This window comes from Pangasianodon hypophthalmus, chromosome 25 (genome assembly GCF_027358585.1).
Source record: "Pangasianodon hypophthalmus isolate fPanHyp1 chromosome 25, fPanHyp1.pri, whole genome shotgun sequence".
NCBI lineage: Eukaryota > Metazoa > Chordata > Actinopteri > Siluriformes > Pangasiidae > Pangasianodon > Pangasianodon hypophthalmus.
Window position 1 is genome coordinate 12,480,851 of NC_069734.1, and position 21,094 is coordinate 12,501,944.

The 21,094-nt window shown below is 38.5% G+C and overlaps 2 protein-coding genes across 8 annotated transcripts in view; one reads left to right on the forward strand and one right to left on the reverse strand.

Moving 5' to 3' along the window:
- Positions 1-583: 583 nt before the first annotated feature.
- On the forward strand, positions 584-6,348 carry nudt19 (nudix (nucleoside diphosphate linked moiety X)-type motif 19). The gene is made up of 3 exons (XM_026946802.3): positions 584-2,370; positions 4,137-4,344; positions 5,948-6,348. Exons 1-3 carry the CDS (start codon positions 1,597-1,599, stop codon positions 6,148-6,150), a joined length of 1,185 nt encoding a protein of 394 aa, XP_026802603.2. The 5' UTR covers positions 584-1,596; the 3' UTR covers positions 6,151-6,348.
- A 284-nt stretch (positions 6,349-6,632) lies between these two features.
- celf1 (cugbp, Elav-like family member 1) overlaps positions 6,633-21,094 on the reverse strand; it is a 34,197-nt gene continuing 19,735 nt past the window's right edge. Inside the window, exons 9-15 of one of the 7 annotated variants that reach the window (XM_026946799.3) lie at positions 17,732-17,801; positions 16,489-16,611; positions 15,629-15,742; positions 14,973-15,161; positions 13,045-13,188; positions 12,113-12,284; positions 6,633-8,614 (exon numbers count right to left, since the gene is read on the reverse strand). In XM_026946799.3, coding sequence (XP_026802600.1) covers positions 12,157-12,284; positions 13,045-13,188; positions 14,973-15,161; positions 15,629-15,742; positions 16,489-16,611; positions 17,732-17,801 — 768 coding nt within the window. In that variant the 3' untranslated portion in view covers positions 6,633-8,614; positions 12,113-12,156. Of the gene's footprint in view, positions 8,615-12,112; positions 12,285-13,044; positions 13,189-14,972; positions 15,162-15,628; positions 15,746-16,440; positions 16,612-17,731; positions 17,802-21,094 lie in introns of all 7 variants that reach the window. The other 6 variants (XM_026946798.3, XM_026946795.3, XM_026946801.3 and 3 more) reach the window with 6 other exon arrangements.

Consider the following 21,094-nt stretch of genomic DNA (forward strand, 5'->3'; position numbering starts at 1 on the left):
GAGGTACAGGTTTTATTAATGGCAAGAAAGCTTAGACAATTTGGAAAAGTTTTAAAAACTGTCCCAATATATCTGAATTCACCCTATGTATTAAACTTTTTGGGGAAATTAAATAATTTCTTCTCTTAGCCTTTCTGATAAAATGTTTTTCTTGCATGTTTGCTACTTGGCTTGAAAGTAAATATACAGTTCATGGATGGGATTTATGTGTATTACAGCTGAAGTAAATTACAGATTTCCCACAGGCAAGTAATAAAATAACCACCAAAAGTGATGATGGCTGAAAAAATATGCTACTCACAAATTATACACCATACATTTTTTATTTTCCTTTTATTATTTTATCTTTATTATAAGTCACATAACTGATATATTAATATAAGAGGGGGAGTGTGGGCTAAATCATACTGTACCTCTTGTACAGTCCTGGGCACAAAAAAAAGGCAAAATATTAAGCTTTTAATGGTAGATCAAGGATTATCTATTTATTTTTGTTTGTCAAAAATTATCTATTTTGATATTTTTGAAAAATGTATACACCCAGACATGAATTTTACATCAGACATTTTAATCATTGTCATGATTTTAGCTTCGTGTACAAGAAGACTATATAAGTGAATTTCCCTGTTTCTAGCTTTTCCCCAAACAGCAAAAGTAAACGAGCAAATGGTGGCACAGGAGCTCTCAGGAGTGTGTTTGTTTCATTCTTGCTAATTTTCTGACCAATGATTTGTTATTAAGACCATTAAAAGCTTAATATTTGCCATTTTGGGCTTGGCCCCCCTTTTTTCCCCCAGGAGTGTATATCGAGCCTCTTCAGCTTCACCCTGTGCACAGTAGGTGGCGATAATGCATTTGTCATTAGTCGGGGAGTGAGTAAGTAAAGCCTAAAGAAGCAGAACTACAACAAAAAGGGCGACGAAGAAGAAGTAAGGGTGCGTCCCAATCCGCACATACCGACTATGTAAGAGAAGGTGAAAAGTACGCCATGTACCGCTATGCACATAGTGACGTAATTAGTAGACCAGTCTATGGTTTGGGGCTGGATGAACTCCTGTGTGCTTCCTGTTTGTCAAGTAGATCTGCTCGATTCCCCGAAGTTTTGGAGTCGACTCTTATTCCAGTGATAGGAATTGACGGAGTCGACTCTTATTCCAGTGATAGGAATTGACGGAGTCGACTCTTATTCCAGTGTTGGGAATTGACGGAGTCGACTCTTATTCCAGTGATAGGAATTGACGGAGTCGACTCTTATTCCAGTGTTGGGAATTGAAGGAGTCGATTCCAGAATTCGACTCTACACATTTTAATGGCTGCATGTCATTGTTTATTAATATTGTGACCCACGTCGGAAGCCTAATTTGAAGTCCTAATTTGAACTTTGGCGATGAACAGCTGCTGATTAAGCTGAATTAACGAATGTGAGCTGAATCAGTTTCACTGTGCGGAATCGACTCCTTGTGGACGACTCTCGATTCCCTAGGCCCGGAGTCTGTGAATCGGATCATTTTTACCCGACTCTCAGCCTCAGTGTTGTCGTGTTGTTTGTGCTAGCATGAAATGTTAGCAAATGTGAATATTTAAAGCAGACTCAAGATGAACACGGCTCTAAAGCACTGGAAAGAGGCGGCCACTGTGATCTTGGCTGCTGGGATAAAGTACAATCGAAGTGTTGAGTGTGTGTGGAGAGAAACGGCAGGTTTAGCAAATCTACCGCAGAAAGCAGCTTTCGACTATAAAGTGCTGCTGCTCAAGCGGAGCGGGAAAAGCGGCTTCATGCCCAACGCCTGTGTGTTTCCGGGTGGATTAGTGGAACCTTCGGACTTCTCCAGTGAGTGGTTAGAGCTTTTTAAAGCTTTCAGACACTTGCCCAGGTTTGGCTTAGCGACGGTGAAGCAGCCGCAGGAGACGAGACCGCCGATATTCGCGACTGACCGGCAGCGGCTCGGCTCTCCCATCCCGGGGGACGTCGCCTTCAGGATCTGCGCGGTCAGAGAGACATTTGAGGAATCAGGGGTGCTTCTGGTGCTGCCCAGTGAGGAGGCAAACACACTGTACACTGATGAGCATAAGGAAAAGGATCATTTCGTCACTCATTCGGCGCTTACAACATTGTCTGATCGGTGGGACAGAAGTCTGATCGCTAAATGGAGATCACTGGTCCTCGAGAACTCGTCCAATTTTCTGCGCATGTGCAGAGAGCTCGAGTGTTTACCCAACATATGGGCTCTGTACGAGTGGGGCAACTGGCTGACTCCTGCTGCGGGCGCGTCCCTCCGGCAGAGGAGGTATGACACCGCCTTCTACATGTGCTGCTTACAGGACATCCCGGACACACTGCAGGACCAGAAGGAGATACAGCATTATCAGGTGACCTCTGTGTGTGTGTGTGTGTGTGTGTGTGTGTGTGTGTGTGTGTGTGTGTGTGTGTGTGTGGGGTGAGTTTCAGTCCATTTCTCGACATGCCCTTGTCCATTTGCCCTTGTTAATTAAGGCGTGTTCACACTTGTTACAGGAGGCCTGAAGAGAGAGATTTTCTCAACCTTATGCAAATTAGCCCCATCACAACTTTAGTTCCTGTGTACTGAGTTTAGTTCCTGTGTACTGAGTTTAGTTCCTGTGTACTGAGTTTAGTTCCTGTGTACTGAGTTTAGTTTCTGTGTACTGCTTGACATTTTCACTGAATTAAAATGTTACAACTGATTTTAAGTACATTTGAAAGACAAATAAATCATAGACACTAGTAAATCATGTGCTGAAGGCTACATTTAGACTGTGACTGTTTTAGACCGGAGCTGGACGGAGGGTACACCCCCCACTGCCGCCACCAATGGAATGAAAAGTGTAGGGTGACCGCCCCTTTATTATGTCCCAGTACTTGCATAGTCTTTTGCTACACACTCAAAGTATGTACTATTTCTTCACAAAAAGAGTACATACTTTTAGTGCATAGCATAAGTAAGCGAAGTGAGACGCAGCACAGGAGCTCTCACTCCACACCCACAAGAGACAAACTACAAGTGACACCACTAGCCCCTGTCGCTGTATTAAGACCAATCATGTTACAGCGCTGTTGAATTTTCCAATCTGATTAGTCAGAAGGTGGTGATTAATTAATTTTCTTTAACGGCAGCTCTGACAGTAGTGCCGGCTGAAATTCAAATGACAGGTTTATAATAATGTGCTCATTCTAATATGTTAAAGTTTCTTCTTCACAGGGACTTGTTAGGCCACAGCATCTGATTTCTAGCATTTTCATAGTCCTCAAATCATTCAGTGATCCCTGATGGGGGCGGGGTCATCTTGGAAGAGACCACTCCCACCACAATAGAAATGTTTCATCAGAGGTAAAAGCGATCAGTCAGAATAACTTTGTATTGATTTGCAGTGATGGGACAAGTGCACTCAAACCATGCCAGCAAAAGGTCAAGGCACATTGAGGCTGTTCTTTTTGTGGCTTGTGGTGGCAAAACACCAGTGGCAGCCCCTCCACAGGGGCAGGTGGGGCAGAGCCCTGCAGCATGATTGGATGAATTAGCAGGTGTTCAGGTATTCCTAATAAAGTGCCCAATGAGTGTAAATTAATATCTTACTTTTAAATATTGACATGCATTCTCTTTTTGGTAGGTCACATGACCAGATATGCACTGTCTCACTGATGCCAAGCTTGTGGCAGCAGGGAGACACTTTGCATGTCTGTAGGAGTTCACACGTCACATCAGTAACGCTAGAATTGCTTTCATGCTTCTGCCAAAGCTGTTGGCATCCCCTCCATTTCCTGGATCCAAAAAGAACATAAGTTGGCCTTTAATTTTTTATTTTTGTTTTTACCACCTTGTCACCAGAGTATCATTCACCACCCGTGTATGGCAGTTTGGTCGGTGGGGTGTGAACACAGCCAGTGTTCATTACAAAATGGCAGGTTTACTGAGTTTTGGCTAAGAGAATAGAACTGGAAGCACAATTTCCACTCTGTTACTCTATACCAATAGGAAATCTATATGATAAATCCTACAATGACTTATGAACTGCATTACCTATAGATTAACCAGTTTTAACCACTTTCTGGGATGCAATCCAGTGAATGTTTTGTGCTTGGAAGTGACCATGTACCCTCTTATTCCCCTCTCCTACAGTGGTCTACGCCACCTGAAATACTTCACAGCTACCGGGAAAGAAAAGTTTGGATTGCATCACCTCAGTTATATGATATTGGACGAGTGTGCAATTTTCCTTTACTAAGTGACCTTCACGACTTTGCCGAACAGAGATCGATAGAAGGCTGTGAGCGGTGCCTACCTGTTATCTTGAAGGCTACTGACTGCAACATATCACTCTTACCAGGTTTGGATTAGAAGTTAATCAAAGGAAAACCACTTCTGCTTGCCAGAATTTTATATATGATATTTAATAATATTAGCATCAGTGCATCACTAGATTGTATGTAACGGAACCTGATCTAGGACTAGGCTTAATTTGTTTTGAGGATTTACAAATATTAAGACTCTCAAAGAAATCATATTCACAAATCAAAATCAGCTGAAGTATAAATGAGCAGAATCGGCTTTAACTGTGAACAGTTTTGAGAGTGGGGAAGCAAGGTTTTTCTCTGTCTTTGGCTAACATTAGTGACTTGTTGCAGAAGGCAGTAACTGCTTATTAAAGTGAAACGGAGAAAAATGACATCGATTAGTTTATGTAAAGTCAAACCAGTAGTAGCTAGATAATTAGACAAAATGTTTGATGAATAATAAAGTTATTTTTAAAACATTAAAGATGGCCTAAAATCTAAATTGACTTTTTAAATCTTGTTAGCTCACGACCTTGGTTAGATTGTGCACAATTCATTCATCCATTTTCTGCTTTACCACAATTTATCATCTTCATTCATCAAATGCTTTATCCCAAGCAAGGCTGCGAGGGTCTGGAGCCTATCCTGGGAACACTAGATGTGAGGTGGGAATGCACCCTGGATGGGTACCAGTTCACCACAGGGCACAATGCACTCCACTATCCACCTACCAGAACGATTTTTGGAGGTGGGAAAAACAGGCAGGATTAAAAAAAAAAAAAAAAAAAAAAAAAAAAAAAAAAAAATTATGTAACCTTAAAAATTGAATTTAATATTTGTAACACATTGGTGTGCTCACAGGGCTGAGTATGAATAAACAGGCAGTGGTAGCTCAGTGGTTAAGACCTTGGACTACTTATTGGAATGTTGTAAGTTAAGTGCCAAGCTGCCGCTGCTGGGCCCTTGAGCAAGGCCCTCAACTGCTCAGTTGTATAAAATTAGATAGATGTAAGTCACTCAGGATAAGGCCGTCTGCCAAATGCTATAAATGTACGAATTTTGCAATTTCTCAGATCCCGGCTGCAATCCTAATTATGGCCTCACTCCTGGGACAAAATTTTCATCCTTTTCCTCCATCTCTGCCTCCAGGTTAGCATGTAGATCATATTCCATGGCACATGTACGTTTAAATCAAATTTCAAAGTTCCGCCTACCAAAATATGCCGTTTCACTTGGAAATACACCGCGCTGTGGAAGAGAAATGCATTTGAATTTCAATTTCATGTTGTTTTGAAATAAAACAACACCACCAACCAGTATTCAGGCATAACAGGATTGCCAGATACTGCCTTTTGCATTTTTGGTCAAAGTTATACAGTCTTTTAATAGTGAAATTGCAAGCTATATTTATCCATAACTAGCATTATTTGTCCATAGTATGTAGCAAAGGACAACAAATGACAACTACCTTATGTCTGTTGGTTTGCTTACATGAGATTTATTAAAAATAATCTGTTTACAAGCCTCTGCCTGGCTTTGAAACAGTGCTTGTGAAACATGTCTCCAGAATTATTTAGACTGGAGAGATTCCAGATTTTCTATTATGTATAATTAACATTGGTCAAATGTCTTTTTGCCTTGTCTGTGAATCCACAGGTGACAGTTTATACCCAGAGAAAACTGATAGCAGTGTGTCTACAGAGAAGTGTTTGGAGGAGCTGCAGAAGGACAGTCCAAATCTGCATCGCATTGTGATACACAATCCTTACCAAAGCTCTGTCTACATTAACATCACACCTAAATACAAGCATCTACCTCCTCTTATCACGTCCGAGTCCAAGCATGACAGCAAGCTCTAACACTGCATTTATGGCAGCGTCCTAAGGGTACAATTAACCTAATATAGGTAGGTAAAAGCCTTACAGATGTATTAACATGGTTTAATATTGTACAATATGAGTGATATAAAAGTTACTGGTTCTGGAAATTACTGAATCTGGATGTGATGTTGAATTCAGTCATTGAGCCAATATGCTTAAATAAAGTAAATTAACATATGCAATATTTATCCGAGTTATCCTTTCAAACAGGCTGATTACCTCTCCAAGTGAGTGTAGTAGAATTTGTGAAAGTGTCATTAGACAACATATTAATCATTATAAATAGGATCATTGTGCAGGATCACTGCACTCCGGCAGTCATAATTCAGGTCCTTGTGAGCTGAAGCTATACAAATTGTGGTAAGAATAGAGAAAAAAAAAAACGTAAGCAATAAGGAACCATTCATTTCAAACTAGAAAGTGTAAGAAATAAAACGTAAGTAGAGATCAGACACAAAGGGTGTGAATCTTTTCAGTTTAATCAGACAAACAACCCGACCAAAGAAACTACAAAATGACTTCGTGTTGTATGCACGTTGCTATACTTCTGTGGAGACAGTAGCATGAAAATTTTAACTTCCATCACAATTTAAATAAACCTCAACAGAAAACATTCAGAAATAACACTCCTCTAGACATCTAATGAACTCCTCACTCTACAATTCCAGTGAAAACCATAACTTAAATGACAAAGGAGAAAAAAAAAAAAAAAAAAAAAATATCAGCTTTTAATTCAACTGAAGGCTGCTTCATAGAATTACTTAATTTGTTTAGACTTATGGTTTGGTCATGGTGGCAAGTTCTACATGGCTCCACTTTAGGATTTCAAATTCACATTGCGAAACAGAACTTGGAAGTAGAAAAAGGCAAAAACTGTACAATTTCTTACTATTAAATACAATCACTCTGTACCAGTAATGACAAACATCCCACAGGTAAGTTTTTCAGAGTACATTTAAACAAACAGCAGCTTAAAATCTAGATATAAAATGCCAAAAATTGCAACGTTAAACCAAATTCGCCAACAATAGGTCTTTTTGCTAGCAATCTACTGTTGAAATAAAAGCTAGTGAAAACAGGGTGCCAAATTTTCAAAAGAGGGCAATTTGAAAAACCCCAAATATAGTTTGTTATTAGGAAGAGGGGGAAGCCTTGTTACGGAAAGAAGGTTTTACTCCTCAAATAGAAGACATAGTAAAGGCAGTACTACAAAAAAAGGGCTGTGGCTAGACTATGACAAAGAACTGAGACTTTTACAGATTTGTCAGATTGGGGGGGAACTTGGGATCCTTTCTGCCAACCATTCAACATGCCACAAAATTTCTAAACAGAACAGCTGAAATTTGTAAGGACTGGATTGATATGAGAAATCATTACAAAGTCCATCTACAAAGTTCACTTTCAAACATGGTTTCAACACGCGGTTATGACTAGATTTAAAATCAATTATTAAAAATGGGACCACATTGGAAGAGTAGACAGACATGAAAAATACATAAAATGTGACCAACAGCAACATGCAAAACTTTTGGCACCATTTTATTCATTTTATAATTTTGTCTTTTTAACAGAACTAAATCACATTTTGCTGAGGATGTCAGTGCAGTTACAAAAACAAAACATGCATACTCTCATATATATACTAACTGTGACAAGAAACTCAATTTTGCTTATTTTATGCTTTTTTTTTTTATTTCAGACTAATCCTGATTTTCACACAATAAAAAAAATGAAAAACATGTGCCTATGGTATCTTGACACACTAAATGGAAAAAAGGAAGAAAAGCAATTCAAGTGTCTATTGTAATGTCACACTGTTAAGGAACTCCCAAAAATTATGCCATCAAAAATCATGCCAACTAACCTAGCACAATATTACAAGGTTATCCTCAGTTTCAGCAAAATGTGACTGCAAAAAACCCTAAAAAGGTGTACAACAAGTGAGAGAAAGAGGAAAACACACCCACACACACACACACAAAGTGATTCTATAAATGGATTGGCTGCTTTTAGAGGAAAACAAATGAGTAAAACTGAGTGCACTAGAAAGACTGCTCTAAAACAGTGAAAAATAAAATTTGCTAAACAAAAAATTTAACTGGGTAATGAAAATGAAAATTAAAAGACTTTGCACAATCTAGTGGTTATGTTTGCAAGTTCTAGAAAAATAGACTCTGTTCTGAACAATATTCAAGAAACTTTTTACATTTTAGTTAATAACAGCAGTCTTTCTAGTGCCCCCTATTGGCAGCACAAACAGAAATGAACACCACACAAAAACAAACAAAATAAGTGACCACTAAGCGTCAAAAGTTAACAAAAAAGGTCAAGGGTGAAAAATTTCAAGCGTCAGAGAAGCGAAGAGGACAACGGACTGGACGATGAACTTTTGACGTCACATCGACATGCTAGGGAAACGATGAACAAACGGGCACGAAGATATCTAGAACAAAACAAAAAATAACGAACAACAAAACTAGGTTAAAGCCACAACAGAAAAAAGGAGAGGAGAAGAAACAGAAAATCATGTAAATGATTATCTCTGCATGGAGAAGGTTGGGGGTCACAGGTACACATTACTTACTTTGGATAGAACATTGAATGCAACACAGGGGATAAGAGGAAGGAAAGTGGAAAGGAGAGACAAGCAACATGCCAAAAGGAGTTAAGGGGAAAATTTACATCCAACACCAAGAGACAACAAACAGTGTCTACCACAGCTAAACAACAAAAACAGGGTTTATTTTAGTAGGTAGCTAGGGTTTTCAATATACTTCTAAAAATAAGAAAATGAAAAAGCAATTGCCATCAGCAACATTCAACCCTAAGCTGACATTGTATCAGCTCAGGACTTCACATTTTTAAGTGTCAACTCAAATAGCTGTAATTTCAGACTCAAAAAACTTGTGCTTTAAAGATTTTCTAGACCTCTTTGAATGTACATGAGTTCAGTTTGTGCTTGATCGCTTAATCATATTGGGTAATGCAGTAGACAACATGAAGGCAGCTTACTAGTTGTGCATATAGGTCCTATAATGGGCAAAAGTGGTAGAAATAATTACATTTATAGTCTAAAACGGAAAGTTAATAACTAATGGCAAACAGCCACAGTATGTATATTCAAGTTGCACAAATTAAGACAAATGTATCCACAAGCAGCTTGTATAGGACTGTTTGGCACATCAGTGAAACTACGCAACCATACTGTCAGTGTGCAGCTGCTTTCTGTACGGTGCCTAACCCAGCACTTCTACACAATGACTTCTCCTTGTACTATAAATCAGCATTACAACGAAAATGATTCCCCCAACAAGTAGGAATAAGGTATGGGCAGAGTCCACATGTAAAATAATCTTTGGATTCAGAAATGGACATTACACTAGAACACCCCTTAGGGTTGACCTAGTTTGTACAATTACGGTTTATGTGAATTGTTTTACAGAGGCACAGACCATGGATTGAGCATTCACAGGACCAGAATCGAAACATTGAAAGCGTTCCAGGGTTCAGACTAAAGCTATTGTGGCTCATGAATACATTAATACGGTTATATGAATACTCAGAAGTTGCAACCTTTCAATCTAAGAGTTCTTTTGTTAAAATTATAATTTTAGTCATTGATTAATACTCATTATCGTATTAAAAACTAAGTATTTTCTCGTACGTTCTGACTGACATCATGCAGCGGATAATACCACACAGAGTAATTTGGCAATACCAGGTGTAATTCAAGGAAAATCCAAGCAAACTACAGAATATCACTTATTTATTTTATATATTATGATGCTATATTCAGTCAAAGATTTAAGTGAGCATTTAGATAAACTAAATTTAAATCTTTTACCTGGCAGCACATAGTAACAGCTACAATACTCCGTGAAACAGCCAAGAAATAAAAGCTGTTGTTCCTGTCATTATGTAGGAGCTACATTTCAAAAGCATTCACACTGTATATTGGTTCTGGAGAGAGGGAGAGGGAGAGAGAGAGAGAGAAAACAGGGACCTGTTTCCACTTGTACAACAACTTTAACTGAACCCTGGAAGAGCATCAGAGAGACTTCAGCACCCCAAGAACTATGCATGAACTCTTGATACAATTTTTAGTGTTGGACAAAGACAATACACTTAGCTAAAAAGGGCCACATGCCTGTTGCTTTAACAATTTGTGAATGTATTCACAAAACTTTACATCAGGATTCTACAAAATACTGTTGAATTTTCTAAGTGATTATTAAACATTTTAATTCAGAGAAATAATTTACGCAATATTATAAAACCTCTATAAAAATAGAAAAAGGCATAATAGTTAAGTAATATACACAATCTGGTCAATGGTTTCTCTTCCATGTCCATAAAAACACCAAGACCCTGTAGGCCTCAAGTATTAATGAAATGATTAATCTTTCCTTGTTATGATAAATATTTACTAATCATAATTGATCATGAGTACAATTTTAAGTGTACAGAGTAACTTAGACATGCGAAACTATAAGTAGGAAGGAAGAAAACAAAAGGGCTAAAAATGAGACAAGTAATTACTTGGTTAATTCACAAGAATATGTTGGAGTGGAAGAAAAAAAATAACTTTAAATAGTCTTTTTTTCCTTTTTTTAAGCACTATCTGTAATTTTAGACAGACATCACACTCAGGATGCAATTATTGCTGAACGCATACAACAACCACTTGGACTGAGGTGAAAAAAAATTCTAAATAACCACCCTCACATCACCAAAAAACCAAAAAAAAAAAACAAAACAAAACAAAAACAAACAAAAAAACAGAAAAGAAAACAGAAAAAAAAAAAAAAAAAATCAGGCAACTTGAATGTCGTCTTTCCAAAACTTCTACATAATACTTTGAATGTCATTTCCGTGGCACGAAGTGACTTCAGCAGTGGATAGTAATTAATTAAAATGCCTTGGGCAAAACTAAAGTGGCTTGTGTCCTTGAGGTGACAAATAAGGGAATGACTGTATGTGAAATGCATACAAATAGCTTTAATCTTCCCAACCCAACGTAAATGATATTAAGGACGCTCATTCGATACTAATCAGCTATTACGCTTTAGGTTAAATTTAAGTTAATTTGACTGATCAAAAATGAGGCAATCCTGAGAGTAAACATGACTTCCCTACGTCTCTGTCAACTGACCAGCTTGTGCTGAGCAACATAGTTGTATGTGCTAACAAACTATAGGCAAAATTATTGAAAGTATACCAAATACAAAATATTATGAATTTTTTTTTTTTTTTGGTAGGTGAAAAATACATTTAATGAAAACCACTAACAAATAAATTTTTGTCAGCCAAAAACAAACTTTCACATCAACCTATTTTAGATAAATTAGCAGTATTTCAAATAAATAAATAAATAAATTACTGAAATAAATAGACAAAACAATAAAAAGGCATCTATGGAAACAGAGTCTGATGAAGAGCAATCTAACATTCAAGATGCTCCAAATCATGGTGAAAGAACGATTATCGTTTGCATGTATGCAGCAGACCTCCAAATTCTATTTAAAAGGCAGCTTACAAGGAGGCATCAGTTTGACTATCCAAGTATACGATTCGAGTCAATAGTGTAAACAGGTAAATCTGCAGGAACATGATTGGGATGAGATAATGACTGTGAAACTGAGAGCAGTCAGTGACTGGCTTTCATTGTGCAACATCCTTTGATGAACGATTTGTACACAGCAAAAGATCAATATGGCACCAAAATGGTAAGAAAAGAAATAATATCCAAAACATGAAGCCTAACAATTTGAAAAAATTTCTTAGCTGAACAACCTCAATTTTGCATGTTGCTTTTCCTTTTCTTTGTGATGTTTTTAAGAAAGAAGATATGTAGGAAAGGTAAACAGGAGTGAAGGAACAGTAGGAGAGGGTTAAGGGTGGGGCAGGCGTTTGAACTTTTCCAGTGTCACACTCAACTTACCAGAAACACATTTTCAAACCAAGTCCATTTTAGAGTAAAAGCACTCAATATGGCTTGCTGTCATTTTTGGATCGTTTCAGTTGAACCTTCAGTCGTTTCATTCCGATCTGAAAACCGTTCATTGACTGAATGGCCGCCTGGGATGAAACGGGATTGTCATAACTCACAAAGCCTGCAAATAAATAAATTAATAAATACATTTCTTTAGTTATGGCGAGAGATCACTGGTGAGCATAAAAAGAAAATCAGTCTCCATCAGCTAATACTTATGCTAATCCTTTTCCTAAGGTTCTATCTGTGTTCTGGAAACCCTAAAAAGTCTGAAATTTTCCCCTCATTTTCTCTCCCCAATTTGGTCACCTGCCAGGACCCACCCACTAGCTAAATTTCCCCTATCACATGACAGCTACCAATCAGGGAGGGTGGACCACACAGGTGCTTCCTCCAAGACATGTGAAGGCAACCTCCGCATCCTTTTGAGCGAAATCTTTTAATTATTTTTCAGACCTGGATAGGTTTTGGCAAATAATTAAATATCCATGACACCTATGGATCTGGAATGTCTCATTAGCCCCAATATAAAAAAATATACAAAACGGTTTAAAAAGAAAAAACAGTCGAAGGAGATATATATATATATATATATATATATATATATATATATATTTTTTTTTTTTAATAAAAATGTGTGAACCCTGTATCTGAACTTGAAACATCATGTTAATATTCAGGAAATATTCAAGATATTATTGTTGTGCTTATGGTGACAATAATAGTTTGTTTAATTACATGCAAGTTCTACTATCTACAGTGTAAATAGTATTTGAACAGTGTAGTCTGAATAAAGCGTTACCAAAAATGTAAATCAATGGCCCAAAATAATTAGCATTAAAAAGTCACTGATCAACATAGCTTAATAATTAACAGCTTACCAAAACATTTGCTGAGGTTAGTCTGTTTGTCTATGAAAACCTTGGCAGAGATAACATTGCCGAAAGGCATGAACATCTGAAGCAAGTCCTGGTCACCAAACTCCTGTGGCAGGTGATAAATGAAGAGATTTGCACCCTCTGGACCTATGGAGAAAATACAGAGGAAGTAAGAGAGAAGAATGAAGAGTGGGTAGTGAAAAAAGAAACGAAACTGATGAATATATAATCCTAACTCAGCTCCTGTTGACCTTATAACAGACGGATAGTGCAGGGGACATATGGTACAGATAGACTCATTTGGGCTGCATTACCATAATGGAAGTCTTAGCCTCAGACCCTCCACTTCGGAATCCTCAAAATAATACAAAATCGGTGAGAATTCAAATGTGTGTCCCAAACTACATAATGCAAACTAAGTAGTATACCTAAATAGCGACACCAATGGTATAAAGGCATACTACTTAATACAGTAGTATGCAATCTGGGACGCAATCCAAATAGTCAAGACACTATTGCTCAGTATTACAACAGTAATACTATTACTAGTATTAGATATGTTATCTAATAAGATAACAATCTTATTCTGTTACAAGAATAAAATATTGTTGTGCTCATCAATGTAACAGTGACATGTACTCAGTATGAGCAAAACCTCTCAACAAGAGCTTGTGTTTTACCCACTGTCAGCCGGTTAGCTCTCAGTGTGACTGCCTGATCCAGCAGTAGTGCATGTGCATTGCTGCAGTGTAACTTTGCTCATTCTGCAGTATCAGAAACAGCTTGTAACTTACAGAATGAACTAATCATCTAATATTAGCTAGCTAAAATATAAACTCTAGTTTAAGGAAAAAGGGTTGCTCAGCTGTAATCTCACAGCTGCTCAAAGCCAACTCGTTGGCTGAATGTAGGAGCTTTCCCCAAAGCTCTGCACTGCTCTGGAGCTGACAGACACAGCTAGCTCACTAACTCTAGGTAGTCAGCAAAAATGTAGTATAGAACACAAAACTAAACTGTTTTTAACCCAATATGCATTCTATGTGTATTTTGTTATCTGTGTATTTTGCACACAGCTTCCCGAGTGGCGCAACTGAAAAGCGTTCATTTATCATCTGGAAATCGTGAGTTCGAATCCCAGCAATGCCACAACCATCCATGGCCAGGAATCCAGAGAGAGGGAGTGGTGGCATACGCTCCCATCTCCCCCGTCAATCACAGTGACACTAGCCAATCATGGGTGTCTGGTGAGCTCATGCATGCAGAAGTAGGCGTTGCATGAGCAGCAGTCCGAAAAGATACAATTGGCTGGCTTCATGTGCCTTGGAGGAAGCATTCACCCTGGTGTTGGTAGCTGTTGCGTGATAGGGGAGACCTAACTGGAGGGTGTTGGGGAGAAAATTGCGGGGAATACACTGGGGAGATAGAGGCTCTGGGCCAGGATGCATTAGCACACCACTGGCCAGATCTAAAACTGTATGCTTTTCAGCCACCGTCACTGTTAAGGATGACACTGCTAACAACAGTGTCAGATAACACATCTGACAGACTATGCACTGATATTGCTGATAGTCCCATTTTGGCCAAACAGGCCATGTTTCTGCTGTTATTGCGGGGGGGGGGGGGGGGGGGGGGGGGGGGGATTACACATTCGGCTTGAGAGACTACCATGATGGTGATTATGATCTTTCACCAATACTTCTTTCCCAACAGAATTCTCAACTGAGAATAATAATAAAATACACCAAAACAGTAAGACTAGCTCTGCATCAGTACTAAACCAAAGTGGCCATTACAGCTTAGCCATCTTAGTATTAAATTAAAATCAAAACAGGATCCACTGCAACAGGATAATTACCACCACAGTAATAATAATTCATAAAAAGATACTGAATTGTTCATTCTGGGATAGCTGTGCTACTCCCAACACTGACCTTCTTTCTGGCTGCCAGCAGCACTGATGCTCTGCTGAGAAAGTAGGCTCTGGTTATAAAGACTGGGTAGGGCAGCGGCTGCATACTGCTGGATCCCCGAGTAAGCTGCCTGTGTCAAGGCCTCCATAGTGCTCCCGGAGCCATTAGATAGGCCTCCACTGCCCAAGCCACCATTCAACGCAGCCATACCTACAGAAACACAGAACAGATGATTGCCTGTGGCGTTGAAAAAATTCAGTTTGTAATTTTAGTGTACTAAATCCTAATACTAAGACTCGCCAGAATTTCCCTTTCCTTTCCTTTTTTGGCAACACTAATATATTAATCATATTCTGCTAACAATTCACAGTGTTGGTCACTGTGTCCTGCTGATTGAAGCACTATAGTAACCAAAAACAAAGCATGACTGAAGTTTGACGAGTGTCTGGCTGATTTATTGACTCTTCAGTGACATGGAACAGCAATTTAAAAATACTTAGCATTGTCATTTCCTAATAATCTATATTGAATATTTATTAATTAAAAGATCTCTCTCTCCTGGGCAATGAGTACAGCGGTACAAATTCCGTAGTAGGGGTCATGCACTTGCTGTGTACATGGCAAGTGTTTGTGTTTGCATGCTTATGTAAAGCATATATGTTCTGGTAGTTTCTTACCTGCCAGTGAACTCATGTTGAGGCCAGCGCCAGCTCCTGCAGCCAGAGACTGCAGTGCACCCAGAGAAGCCATGGGATTCACAGACGAATTAGTACTCGAGGTGGGAGAGGAACCTGCTGTGGAGAGAGAACAGAGAAGAGGAAGGGCAGATGGATAAGTTCCAAAGGATTACAAAAAAAAGCTAACTTAATAAACAAAAAACATTTGTGACAACAGAGAAAAAATCTCAGATCTCTGGATTGTTTCTAAGTGCTAAGGCAACAAGGAGTTTCCTTCATAAGCATGCATTCAATTAACATTATAGCAAACATGGGCATTTTATTTGGCACTAAGCCAAAGGCCGTCTAGCAACAGACAGAGAACACCAGTCACCTATTAATTTCAGCAAGTGTGCAAAAATCTGTCCAAGGTCTAAGTAATTGAAATGATGCAGAGACAAAGCTGTCTTCAGGTGCTTAAGTATAGTGGAAATGTGCATAGAGTTAAATTGTATGTGGCAGTTTTGCAAGTAAATAGATTCCCTGGCAATTTCCACAAATAAAATAAATGTGGTTTAGAAATTAGGGGTCTAAGAGGAAATTAAAAAAAAAATAAATAAAAAAAAAAAAACATTAAACAAATATTGCATTTTTCCACATTAAAATAGCTTGCTGACTCCACTGGGATGCTTTAACGGGGAAAAAATGAAGATCAGAATGCTCAGTGCAGATATAACAAACACAAATGTTAGTGTTAATGTTACAGTACAGTACTGGCTACTGATGGACTGCTGGCATTATTGGGTAAGAGAGATTAAAAAAGCAGAACGAACCCTTGCAGCCATCCCAGGCAGAGAGAGTCTGTTGTCCAGAGGCCGTACCTGAGCTAGTAAGCGCACTGAGTGGCGAGCTGGACGTGGTCAGTGCACTGCTGCCGCTTGGAGTTGCCTGGGTGGCACTCGCCGCTGCTGCCAATGCAGCCAGATTCTGCATGGCATTCAGACCTGCACATATATACATAGATATGAATATAGAAAAAGATTTTGATTGTGATGATACTTGAAGAAACTACTGCCAGAATTGAAGCTCTGCAACAGAAATAAAGCGCCTAATAGTAAGACCTTAATCTATGCAATACTGGCATAAGTAACAGGTTCACAGGATCTTCAGTATTTCTGCAATAACAGCTGTGTTCTTATATGCACTGAGTTAGCTTAATTCCTACAAAAAGCACCTCAACTGTCAACTTCAAACCAAGTGCTGATTAGAGCACAATTGATGAATCAGCTCCATCTGTATGAGAACAAGGTTCTACCTGCTAATTCACCCTCACCCAATCCTGGGGTTTCACTGAAATTAATGGCATGATGTAGAAATACATAGTTATAGAAGTTTGCCTTTTCTAATATACAGCTGTTTAAGTTCAGTAGAATACTGAACCGTTTTCCAACCTCACCTGTGGGTTGCTGTGTGAAGATTTTTGTTAAATGTTAGGACTCCAATAGGTCAGACTTGGTAAGAATTAAAGCTTCATTTCTAAATATAGGTAGGCTAAGTCCATTCCATTTCCATTCTGACAACAAATCATTATTTCATATTTATAAATACAAAAATGCTGAAAGAAATTAATCAAACAAAAATGAATAAAATTATATCTGGTATGCTTTAATGGCCTTACTACATCATGTACCTTTCAGTTTAATGTTCAATTTTACTTTGTTAAATTAAACTCTCTGAAGCTTGCATACAAATTACCAGTCAACAGCTAAATAACTAATGTAGAAAAAACTGACAAATGAGTAACTCTGTCATGGAATCTGAAACAAATGATTTCTATCTGCTTACTTTCACAATATTAGACTTGTTGTTTAATTATTAGTTCAATGAAAACATCAAGAAATTGAAAGGGTATTTTAGCTCCAAAATTATATAAGCATATTGTGTTCTTCAAATCAAATCAGGCTGTGAGTTTTCTGGACCTTTTGTGTATTGGGGCAAGCAAAATCACCTACCATATTTACATGTAAACCAATACTTATATAGATGCACCAAAAAATTCTTTTTAATCATATGATCTATAAAAAGATTTCTACTCTGCAGTACAACACATCGCACTGATCTCACCTGACATGGGGTGGAGATTGTTGAGAGCATTCCCCGAGGATGCGGATTGCTGCAGGAGCTGCAAATAAAGCTAGACATTACACCAAAACAGAGAACACAGAGAGAGTCAGGACTGCTTCCAGGACTGTGAGAGAAGAGGAGTGAGAGAGGGGGAAAGAGGGAGAGAAAGAAAGTTCAAGTAATGGGGGGAAAAAAAAGATGAAAATGGTCCATGACGGAGTCCAAAAAAGTAAACATGCACTGAAATGAGAACTTGTGGCCGGAGTCAAAACAATAGACCAAATGCCACTACAAAACACTTTTGCAATGTGAAATTAGTGTCTATATGCTGGTTTATACTAGTACACTGAAGCACATTAACATATCCGTGTCTGAACACACAGAAGCTTATGACTAGCACACAAAAAAGCACAGACATGACTGACTTGCACACCCCCTAAATTCTAACATTGTGCTGTGCGTTTATTAGGTGCAGCAAATCAGGCAAACACTGAGAGGTCAAACAAGGCAGGCCCTCAAAATCAAAGAGCAAGCAATCATACTTTTTTCCTCCCACATTGTTCGTTGTGTGAATTTTAGGTAAAGTCACTTCCCTACTTGTCTACATGATTATTTGAATAAACTTAAAATGATGCACGCCATTTTAGAGATTCTAAATATGGGTTTTTATTCCTTGAAGAATTCAAAATGAGCCTCTTACAAATTAAACACTGCCTATTATGCTCCTGCACACCAATAATGTGCTCACAGATAGTAAACACTGCTTTTTTGTCCAGTATATATCTTTAACCTGACTGCAAACCCAGTATGCAGTGCTGCAAAAAAGAAGCAAGATAAAGGAGAAAGGCTATAGCCGCTACTCAGCGGGGTTAACAAAATGCATGCTCACACAATTATATTTTACTATCAATCTATCGATCCATATAAAAATGGATATAACTTGATACATCCGTATTACATCATATAACAATAATTCATATTACTAGCGATGCAAAGTCGGAAGTGAAAGAGCTTAAGGTTGATATCACTCTCTTTTAATACACAATGTCCACATGACTGTTTTTTGTAATCTGTCCTTATTGTCCTCCCCTAATATCAGTGATTTAGAACCTGGAAGTAAGAAATAGTGATCCTCAACATTATCACATCCACTATTTGCTTTTGCTCTCGTATTTTTCTGCAGTGAGACACAAGAATGCACGCAAGTTCACCTTAAGGGTGAGCATGATGGCAGACTCCCATACAACCACCAGTGCACGATGCCCTCACATATTCACAGATGTAAGTATAAACCAGTTTAAATCAATTATTAAAGAACATCTAATAGTTATTGTTGTGATGTTTTTGACAAGTCACAGATTTTTCCAATAGAAATGAAGCTGTTCCACTGAATTTTAAATGTGCATCCGCATTTGTTCAGGACGCCTTGTTCTACTGTTGTTTTGTCAGTTATTGTACTGTTATATTGCTGCAATATGGAGCATGATGCTGCTGTCATCAAATGCTGTTCTAATATCAGACGTAGGTGTTACTATGCACCCAGAGGGTTGTTCTGTTGTAATTTGCATGGACATGTTAAGTCAAAATATTCGTCCAGACACTGACGAATAAATATTTGTTGCATCCCTACAGAAAGGCTCAGCAGCAGTATGGGGGAAATAAATAAATAAATGAAATGAGAGAGTAGAAAAAAAGAGAGTAATAAGAGAGAGATTAAAAATAAGGGAAAGAAAAGAATTTTCACAGCACACCCATGGAGCAGCACTAACACATTCACAATAGGGCTCCACATCTATGTTGGCCTAAAAGATGGAGAATGCCATCAAAATGCTCTAGGAACTTCAAATAAGCCAATCAAAACCAACCAGTAGATATTTTCATGGTCAAATTGGTCTAAGTGGGGTTTGAATGACCAAACATAGATCTGTTGCCCAGGTGCAAAAATTATCAAGTACAGCACAAAGAAATGGTGTATAACCCAAAGATTAAAACTATTCTAAGGTAATTTAACAGCTTTTTCAAATCATTGGTAGGCACACCATGTAAGTATTTCAGAAGAAATTGCATGCTCTGCTCAGATAATATAGCAGCATGTCAGTTGTTGCAGATATTTCCAAAATCTAGAAAGATTTAAACTAAGCTGTGTGCCCATTACAGCCCATGCAATTCTATAGATAGTGTCTAATGTCAGTAATAATACAGGCTGCTTTTCCCCATGGCAAAAAAAATTTACACAGATAGGATACCCAGCACATTTGTTATACGCACTATACAGGGCAAAGCAGCAAACAAAACCTGGTTTATATTTCTGTGTTGAAGTATGTTTGCTAATTTGTGGTGTCACACAGAGGCATGGCCCCCCTCCAAAATCCTAACAGCACATGATGCATATCTACAGTGCAATTTCTCCACCAGCCTTCAAGCAAGTATTGATTGGTTGAGGCAGGGATCTGTCTGGTTGTGTACCTATAAAATGTTGTGTACCTGTAAATGACCCCTCTCGTGACCCCTCTTCTGCAGGGTTGACCATGGATTTCAGAGTAATATTGACAATATAATTCTTTAATCTGTAATGCTGGTTTGAGTATTTCAGAAACTTCTGAACTCTGAGAATGTAAAACATGTCGAACCTTGAGGCAGATGGGCTAAAGACCAGGCGAAGGTTTTCCAATGTTCAAGCACAGTTTAGGTGAATCTGTGCTTAGTGTATCCTCAGTCAGGAGAGGAACCGCCCTTCTGCTGTTGTAGCCCATCTGTCTAAATGCTTGGTGTGTTGTGCATTCTGAGATGCTGTTCTGCTCATCACAGTTGTAAAGAGTGTTACTCGAAGCCTTCCTGTCAGCTCAAAACAGCCGGGCCAGTCTATTCTGACCTCTCACATTAACAAACATTTTCTACTGGCATTTGATTCTGCGTGACTGCATCACAAAACTTTATTTTTGAGATTTTTCAGATGAACCTTCATGCTGCAAATCTCACATTCTACCACATCCCAAAGGTGTTCTTCTGGATTCACAGCCGGTGACTGGGAAGAACACTGAAGAACACTGAACTCATTGTCATGTACACGAAACCAATTTGAGATTTTGCTTCGAGACCCGGTGCATTAACATGCTGGAAGTAGCCATTAGAAGATGGGTAAACTGTGGCCATGAAGGGATGCACATGGTCCACAACAATACTCAAACAGGCTGTGGCATTCAGTTGATGATTGATTGGTATTAACAGGCCCACAGTGTACTAAGAAAACATTTCCCACACCATTGCACCACCTCCACCAGTCTGGACTGTTGACACAAGGCAGTTTGGGTCCATGGATTCATGCTGTTTGCACCCAGTTCTGACCCTACCATCTGTGTGCCT